General features: G+C 30.9%; 1 protein-coding gene across 2 annotated transcripts in view; it reads left to right on the forward strand.

The window, feature by feature from the left end:
* LOC106470698 (eukaryotic translation initiation factor 3 subunit K-like) overlaps positions 1-8,695 on the forward strand; it is a 20,320-nt gene extending 11,625 nt beyond the window's left edge. Inside the window, exons 4-9 of one of the 2 annotated variants that reach the window (XM_013931264.2) lie at positions 66-186; positions 1,936-2,010; positions 2,798-2,864; positions 4,728-4,805; positions 7,651-7,776; positions 8,198-8,245. In XM_013931264.2, the coding sequence (XP_013786718.1) occupies positions 66-186; positions 1,936-2,010; positions 2,798-2,864; positions 4,728-4,805; positions 7,651-7,776; positions 8,198-8,229 (499 nt within the window). In that variant the 3' untranslated portion in view covers positions 8,230-8,245. Of the gene's footprint in view, positions 1-65; positions 187-1,935; positions 2,011-2,797; positions 2,865-4,727; positions 4,806-7,650; positions 7,777-8,197 lie in introns of both variants that reach the window. The other variant, XM_013931262.2, reaches the window with a different exon arrangement.
* The last annotated feature ends 1,351 nt before the right edge of the window (positions 8,696-10,046 follow it).

The raw sequence follows: 10,046 nt of genomic DNA on the forward strand, positions 1-10,046 counted from the left end.
GTGTATATATATATATACATCAATTGTGATAGTAGTCCCAGTAATGTAAATGTTGATTGTTCTAGGTACCAGTTTAATCCTACATACTTTCAGACATCTGTGGCTGTCCAGATTTTGCTAAAAGCTCTTACCAACCTGCCTCATACAGATTTTGTTCTGTGTAAATGTCTGATTGACTCTCTTCACGTATCCTTTATTGCATAATTTAATATAGTCAGCTATTGCGTGTCCAAAGTAGGATAATAGAAATCATCCTGTTATGACCATTTTATATTTGTTTTTTCTGCTTTTCTTTGAAAAATATGTAACTGTTTTTTTTTTTTTACTTTTTAAAAGCTTTGAGAGAAGAGCTTATCCTTGGAAAGTATTTGTGCCAAACTAATCTTTGAAAAAGTTTCAGAAGTTTTGTTTTAGCTTCTATTCAGAGCTGCAGTCCTACTTAAAAAGTGCCTGGGGAGTAAGTAATATTATAAATAAAGTTAAAGAAAAGAGTTTTATTCCCTCTGTATGACTGTGGAGGTTCGCACTCCCTCCCCACAAAAGGTTGCATCTTTTAGTTAAAAATGAGGTTAAAATATGTTTAGTTACTCTGATATCCAGTATTTCAATCTTGCTTTATCTTTTGAGATAATTACTGCTTTTCAGAGCTGCAAATGTCCAAGAAATGTTTGTTGAAAACAAAACATTTATTACTTCAACAAAGGTAATAATACCATTAAATATGTTAGTTAAAACTTCACGATGCTGCCACCAGAAGTAATGTTGACTACTAATGATATAAGTAGAGAAGAGAGTAAGAAAAAGAAATGGACATTTCCAAGCTCTGAAGAAGAAAATGAGGTAGCTGTGTTCCACCCAGAACTGTCTACAGCCCTGCATTTGCTTTTCAATACGTAATAGATACAATAAGATGTACCTTTATCTTGTGCGTGATACGATGCACATTCATGACAGTATTTTACCAATTTAAAGTTTTGATCAATAGTTGTTTGTGGAACAAGAAATAAAAGAAAAGGATCTTTTGTCTTGCCACTTTTTTTTATTTTCATGTTAATTTTTTAAACAAACATTTTATTTTTGTCTGTAAAATGTTAAGCTGAAGTGATGTATTTAAAATTTAAATTTCGGTCATATTTTTATGATTCTTCACACTTGACAATGTAAAAGGAATTGTCTGTACCAGCTACAACATTATATGTCACGTTACTTGACTCTCAAATAACTGGTTGAACTATATAGCATTTTACCTAAAATATGGGATGATCTCTGGTGTTGAGTGAAAGACCTTGTCAGCAGTTGTTTTCAACAGACGGTGTTTTTAAATTGCTGTTACACACTTTTATAGCTAGAACTTATTACTGAGTCATTCACTTGCAATGTGAAAGAAATTATTGGCAACTGTTTGTTTGTCATGCTTCTTTCTGTAAAAGGACCGTACTTCATCAGTTTTGACATCATATAACATTTTTTTATCTTGTTGCAGCTTTTTTATTGGATTGATTTTGTTTCTTTTGCACTCAATTTTTAAACAAAGAGTAAGATTAGTATTCTACAGTTTAGGTTTGTGTAATAAAATAAGTAACTTGGAAGGCTATAAAATAGCTTTTGTTTAACTAACTTCACTCTATAGCTCCATTCCAGTGATACTTAAGTATAAAACACCACATACAGCATTTAAATTTGTCTACAACTTGCATATTTTGAGTTTTATGCAAGTATAAAACATCAGAAAAAATAGTAGTTATTTAGGAATGAATGCAAAAAATGTGTATTTGTGTAAAGCTCTAGATATCAAGTTGATATTACATGGTTGAAATCTTACAATCATGCTGGAGATTTTTTTAATTTTGAAAAGTTGTGGTTTTGCATTACAATACGTTATGTGTAGTTATTCTCTAATCTTCATCATTAATTTCTCCATGACGACTGTCTCAGCTTGAGAAAATTCCCATTCAGCAGATAATGTTTCTTCATGATTTACTTGAGATGTGTCAGTTTAAGGAATTTTGGGTAAGTGTAAAAGAAATTGTAAAAATAATAGTATTTCAAAGCTTTAAATGATAATTTTGATTTTATCCAACAGAAATTTGTAAATTGCAATTTTAGTGGGAACTTACTGATCAAAAATTTAATTTCTTAAAGTTCGTTGCCATTGTGCTAATTGCCCACTGTTATTTCATGTTTTGGTGTTTTATAGTTTAAATCATGCAACTTGTTACTATAGGCTTCGATTGAAAGTCATCCTCTGTTAGATCTAATTACATTTTGTGTAAGTTTTTCTCTCTCTTTCTAAAGTGTAGCTTAAGTTGTATTATAATAGAACTTAGAGAAATTTATCTTTATTCTATAATTTTTTATTTTATTTTGTATTTAGTGGTAATAAATTACAACAGTTTCAACACAATTATCAACATATTGAGTTCTTAAGGATACTTTTCTATTTGTTCCATTTAGATACAGTTTTAGATTATTATAATTTACATCTACTAGTCTTTTTTGAAAGCTTTGTGTTTTGTGTAATTAATTATACCCCTACTTCATATAATATAAGTTTGAAATAAATCATGTTTCATAATGTTTGTGTGTGCTGAAAACAAATTATTGTTGGACAGAATTTATTATTGGGGGTGTAGGTATAAGCTTAGAGTATATCAGTAAAATACTGGTAATAAAAGTAACCTTGCATCATCAAAAATATATTCTTAAGTCCCATGTTTCAAATGCTAACATGGTTGTTGTTGTTTTTTACCATGTATGTTTTATGATTTTTTATTTGAAAAAGTGCTCTTTTGTTTAGAAGGAAATTACTAAAAATCCTGAAATTATCAGTGGAATCACTGGCTTTGAAGACTCTATCCGAAAATGTGAGTTACTTCATTCAGTTATACCTTTGTTTTGTAGGACTAAATTATATAAGAAAAGCAACTTACAATATGATGGGACAAATATTAAAGTGTACACTCATACACACAGTCTTCTTTGTATAACTTACATTGAAGCCAACATAAATGTAAATTATGCTTTCCAGGGTTTATGGAATAAGTCAAGTAAAGTATATTTTTATTCTTCTGCCTAATATTTACATGCAAGGTTTTGTTATCTTAACTATGGATGTTTCTTTCATTTTTGAAATAACTGAAAGTATTTTACAAGAAATATGTAATAACATCATTCAACTTTTTTTACCCATTTTTCTAACTTATTCTTGTGAGCTATGTTTTCAGTTGTTGTTTTTTTAATGTTTACTAGAAGGTGCATAATATTAGAATCTGTAAAAACTCATGAAAGTTAAGAATCAAGAAGTTTAGTGTAATGTAGAGAAATAGTTGTAAGATAAAAATATGAGTTCAGTACCAGTCAGTTAGTTCAGTGTTAGAAGAGTTATATAGTGTTAAAAGTGAGAGTTATCATGTCTGTTTGGCTATTCAGTTACTTGGTGAGCTAGTGTTGTTTATCAGTTGACTAGCGTGTAGTCTGTCAAAAATGACAGGGCAAGTACAAATACCCCCATGACATAGTATACCTTAACCTCACACTTTGTAGCTAACTGAAATAAATAAATTTTGCACAATCAAACTTGACCAACAAAGAGGCAGAAAAATGCAGTCGAGACATTCAAATACTGGTAAATTTCATTGTGAGCCAATCAAAATTAAGATCATTCATGAAATGTATTTGTGGCGTATTCATAGAATAATTATTTGTAAAAATCAGATTAATAACTTCTAATATATTGAAAAGCCAATGTGTTTTGGTAACACTACCTTCCAACAATGGCTTTTATGTCAGATCCTTTAGAAACAAAAGTATAACCTAATATTGTTGTTAATCTACGTACTAAAAGTATAAAATGAAATGTATAGGCAACAAAACTGGAAAAATATTTGTTGATATTATAACTTAGTCTCTGTTGATTTAAGGTTGGTGATATACCAGAAAATAGCTTAATTCAGAAACGATTTAAGTTTAAAATTGAATCAATATTTTTCTTTCATGATAAATTTTATACTCTTGGCTCTAGGCTAAGTGATCCCATGCTACATCTTTACTATATGCTTAATCATACCAACACTCACTACACTTATAAGTTTTCACTGTGGCACCACCTCTCACAGCCCCCTTGCACCCCTGTGAATAAAATCACAATAGACAGACACAATATCTGGGTATATGCATTTTGGCTTTTATGACTCCTCCTGGAAATCGAGCATGACATGATACACACTGACTTTTAAATAGGTTAGATTAACTTTCTAAGAGAAAATTTTAAAGTTAAGCCTACATTTAGTTTGTTCAAAAGTTTATTTATGAAATTAAGCCCATGAATGAATGTGGCTATAATGGATGTTACTGAAGAAATGAATTAACTTATCATTATGTGGACTGGACTTAACATTATTTTAACAAGTAATAAAAGAACCTGCTCAATGAAAGAACGTGTTACAACACTGTTTATGCACCTAAATGCTTGTGGGTTTAGAATTTGTTGGTTGTGAGGTCCCTAATAACTACTAATTTACAATTTATCCCTCTAATTACTATTTGTGTATCCTGTATAATTTTACATAGAAAATTAATTATGTAACACTTTTTTGTTAGTCTTTATTGTACCTCAGCATGAAGCAATATGTAAACTTCACTGGTAATAAACTGTATATTAAAATTCAATAATTTGAGAGTTAAAAACTTAAAATTATTGTTTTTTAAATGTTTTAATTATTTTTCAGTCATCTGTCATGTAGTAAACATAACATTTCAACGCATTGAGAAGACTGTTCTATCAGAACTGCTGGGTGGGCTGTCTGGTAAGTTTTTAGGCATAACCATATTTATTTCTGAAGAAAAAAAATATATTTTATCAGTCAGCACTTAAGTAGTACTCCAGCATTTGTTATGGTGAAATCATAACAATTATTTTCGTAAGACAATAGTATGAATCATATTGTATTTTTAAACACTGCATTTTGATTCATGCCTTTAAGGTTTCTCTGAGAAAAAGAGTTTATAATAGTATTTCAAGTACACTATGTCCACCATATCTGTTGCTGACAACATGCATCACCCAATATCTAAGGTTCGTCAGGTTGGCTGGGGTACAACAAACATGGTGGTTGGAATGCTATTCATAAGGTGATTATAAAAAAAAAAGTTTTGCATCATACATCACAAACATTATGGAGTAGGAAGATAGAATTGCACAAAGATGTTAAGAGTACCATGCTGGTGCAAATGCCACAGTTGTCACATGTTGCCATTTGGGGTGCCACTATGATCTGATGTCTAATCAATCACAGCAACCATTCAGTATGTGCTTATCCAACTTGCATTGCATCCATGTAACAACACACATTACAACAACAAAACACATCTCACCTGGTATGCTGGCTACTTACCAGATAATTGCATCATCGAGGTCTGGAATTGTGAGAGGCTTTCCACAGTACATGCATGAACTTAGATATCCCCACAGCCAGAAATATGCTGATGCTATGCCCGGTGAATGAGGCAAAGAAATTAACTTGAAATTATTCTGAAACATGTTTCATCTGTATATTCAATTTTAAGGAAGACAATGTTAAAATCATTACACGATAAATAGTTATTAAAATAGGGACTTGCTCTAAAAAAAGACTGTACATATATTTCAGTGTTCTATGAAGAAATAACCACATAATTTAGTGGAAATTACTACCAGCTGTTTGGTGAGAACAAATTGGAATTACAAGAGCTACGTTAATGACACTTGTTATAAATCTTCATCAGTTTAATAGCTTAAGTTTTACTTTTACAAACTATTTTCTTGCATTGAAAATGAATGAATTTTTCTTTGGTTGTTTTTTGTTTTTTTCAAGAAACAATTACTGAAGTTTCTGATGTTATTGAAGAAGTACAGGGCCAGGTGCAACTACACCTGTGTCACTGCTCTAAGATTGCAATGCATGCACGATTAATGTGTTGGGTTGCATCTGTTTCTTTCATTGCTCGAACATGATGCAGATTGTGAGGATAAAGTTGATCAAAGAGTCTCCAAGAACAATTGAAAGTGACAAGTCCAGACACCAGGTAACATAAAATGCACTGCTGCAATCATGTGGACTTGTGATTCCTCGTTCTGCTACAGAATGGCTAACCTCAGTGATAGTTTCAGTAGGTGTCTGTATGTGGCTTATCACAAATGCAATTTGACTCCTCAATTTTTTTATATGAACTTGAACAAGGCCCTCTGCAGATGTCATGCACTATATGGTATTCCCTGAGAGCTGCCTCAACATTACATTTCATTAGTTCACCTCAAGCACACTTGTCAGTCTCATGTTGGTTGACTGCAATTGACAGGCCCAATGGTACATTTATACCCATGGGAAGTATGCAAGAGAAACCACAATGGTGCCCCTAGTGGCAACACATGACAACTGTAGCATTTTCATTGGCATGATACCCTTAACATCCCTGTGCAATTTCACCTTTCTATGCCAGACTGTTAGTGAGATGTGATACTTTGAACTCCAAAACTTTCTTAATAATCACCCTGTATATAAGTTATTTGTTAGAATAACGTTTATGGTCTAAAAACCTATTGTTTGGGAAGAAAATAGTATTAGGCTTTATGTACTTTTAAACACCACATTCTTTGTTTGGTTTCTAGGGGTTTTTCAAGAAGAAAAATATATAATAGTATTTCAAGCACACTATGCTTGAAACACAATGGATGTTATCAGCAATGGGTATTGTAGATAGTGTGGTTGGAATACTATTATACACTCTTTGTCTATATGTGCCATATCCATTCCAATGATGCATTTTAGAAATATAATAAAAGTGTTTAAAGATATGATAAGAACGTTGTCTTATGACAAATACAATTGATTGTTCAAACATATTTGGGATTATAATGAAAATACACCAAAGATGTAATTCTGTTTGAAAAAAAAGCAAATATTTATGTTGTGGTGTATCTTATCATTAGTTATGTGATAAATAGATTACTAAATCATGATTACTTTTCAATTCTCTATATAATATAAAAGTTGCACTCTGCAATGTATAGTAAATATAGTTATTGTTTACTGTAATAATGCTATTCATTTGGTGTGCATATACAAAGTTTTATGCATTTTCATTAAATTGTGTTATTGACCATTTTATTTTATAGTAATGTAAGAACATAGAAAGTGGATTCTTGTCAACCGGATATTGTTTAGGAAAGATATAATTATGTGTATATATTTGTTTTAAAAATTAAAATTGTAATTTTCTTTCATTAGTGGTAGCTAATCATAAACGGACGTCAGAGAAACAGCTAGTAAAGCTGTTACTATTTGTTTGTTATTTTTATAGTAGGTTGTCTTACGTTTAGTTTACTACATAATATAAATCTGCCATGTAAAAAGATGTAGTTAGCTGGTTGAAAGCTTTACCCGTAGTGTGCAAACAGAAACTTTTTTTGGAACTTACGGATTCAGAATCATTATCATGAATGGAAGTTGAAGTTATATCTTGTGTTGTTAATTTTGTTTGAATTGAAATAGTTAAATAGTGTTCTGAAGTTTGTGTTTTTTAAAGAAAAATAGATGTACTTTATAGTTAACAGAATTGTGCTTACACAATGATTAAGTATGATTTCTTGTTGTTCTTTTATTCTCTTGTTAGAAAACCAGCTGAAACAGTGGATGAATAAGTATGGGTGGACTGATGTTGAAGATGGTCATGTATTTATAACAAACCAAGAAGAAAATATTAAAACCAAAAAGATAACAGAAAAAATTGATTTTGATAGTATGTTCAGACTATCTCATCTAGTTGCTAGTCAATTAAATTGGACAAACAAAGTGCATAATAACAAAACTATTATAAATAGTTGTAAGATAGTATTTCTCTTTTACCAGAAAGCACTTATGTGATATTACTATTTTCATTGTATCATTAGTGTGTAGTAATTTAGGAAGAAAAAGATAAATTAAAATTAGTTGTAAAGTGTGTGTAAATAATGGCAATGCTTATTGTTATAGAATAATATTGATATTTGTTTTGTTATCTTTTATACATTTTACAAACCACAAAAAGATATTCACTGATCTCACATTGAACTGAGAGAACTTTATAAAACTTGAATTTCTTTTCTGACAATTTTATGTTGATTTAGTGCTTTCTTGGTTTATTAATTATTTACAATAAGCTTTTCCTTTTTTTTTTCTAGGTGTTGCCATGATATTGGCTTCCAGCAGATAAAAGTTGTCACTTGTTTGAAATTTTCAAGCCTGCATATGTGAAATAAAAAATACTAACTCTACAGTGTTTTTTATGGCTCTTTTACTGAAGAAATTTTTATATAAAAGTAAAAATATTTTATACGCTAATGAAGTGATATTGGAGAGATACAAAGAAAAAATGGTTGAAAGTGTTATATAATGAAACTTCCCACATTGAACTTGTTAACCTTTACAATAATGTTTTTGTATTATCAGATTTTGCTATGTTACAACTGAATTTTTCTTCTTACTGTATTTTAATTTTTCACTGAAAAATGTAATCATTATTTTCTCATTGAAGCAGAGAGGTTTTCCCACGGGCTAAACTGGCTCCTTTTATTCCTGTAGTTGAGATTAGCTAAGGTCACTGATACGTGTAGCTTGGAACTTGATTCCTGGTTAGTAATTTTTGTCTCATTTTAGAACTGGTAAAAAGATTGGCAGTATTATAGTCGTAAATTTCGTTCCTTTCAAGTCACTGGAGATCCTTTTTGGCTTATCGTAAATAACATAATTGATTTTGGGACACATATACCTTTGAGTAATATATGTAAATTGGTATTAACCTAATGTTGGAATCTGTATAGAAAAGCATGTCTTATTTTCATATGCTGTATTTAATTATCTTGGAAGATAATGTTTTGGGTAAATAAGGCATAAAACTAGTCATCAAAGCATTAATAGTATCATAATTCACTCTTTTACTGCTCAAGTGGGGTGGAAAAAAGACCCCACCATTTGCATGCAAAAGTAAAGAATAAATACCAAAACGTCATATAATAAACGCTGTGTTGACCTGGTGATGTGCCGAGTGAGCAGGGAAAAGGTTCGACCCTCATTGACTGGGAGATAAGACGGGAGGTCGAGCAGGACTTGTCTGTTTGTTTCTTCCATGTATGGAATCACAGTCCTCTTGTCTTGTGCACTGGCACAGCATTGATTGTGAATAGCATGACTATATTGTGCAGATATTACACTTAGCACACTAATATAAATTACTGAAACTACTGTATAAATAACTGATGTTTACCACCTAATACATTCTTTTCTGCTATGTATAGACATTGGGAGTGACATCTATGGATCACTGGTATGACCAAATATCAAACGGTTGTGGGAAAACTTATGACATCATATGATGTGCAGAGCAGTGATAGAAATTAATGATTAACAAAGTATGTTAATTTTTCAATAAGACCTACCTTGGTATTATAATTAGGAAAGAGTAGTTTTATACATACTAATTTTTTTTTTTATGAAGCTTCAATATCTTGGCAGTCTGTGTAGCTGTGATGATAGGGATTGTACTGAGTAGAAAGTGCACATTTCCAATGAAAGAGTCTTGTCTATAATAACATTGAATTTTCTTCCTGTGGTATTTAAAATGAAGATTTAGATATACTTTAATGAGGAAAAATTTAACATGAAAACCAAAAGGCTCACTTCAGCCAGTTAACCCAGGGTCAGATTTTAACTCGTATGCTAATTTTGTTAATTAGCTTTGTTTGAATGTGTTGGTCTAATATTTGAACAAAAAGCTTGTATGTGTGTTTGAGGTTATGGATGAGATTGTTATAGCCCAATTTTTATTTGAATAATCAGTAATGAATTCAAATTCGATGACGAGGAACCCACTTTGAAACTAATAATGCTTGGAGACAGCTTGAATAGGTAATGAAGAAAACTTTAATATAAGTTTAACATAACAGCAAATTTACAATGTTTAGACAAGGTTCTGTACCTGATGATGACAAAACCTTGTCGAAACATTGTACATTTGCTGTTATGTTAAACTTA

This window comes from Limulus polyphemus, unplaced genomic scaffold (assembly GCF_000517525.1).
Source record: "Limulus polyphemus unplaced genomic scaffold, Limulus_polyphemus-2.1.2 Scaffold4168, whole genome shotgun sequence".
Lineage (NCBI taxonomy): Eukaryota > Metazoa > Arthropoda > Merostomata > Xiphosura > Limulidae > Limulus > Limulus polyphemus.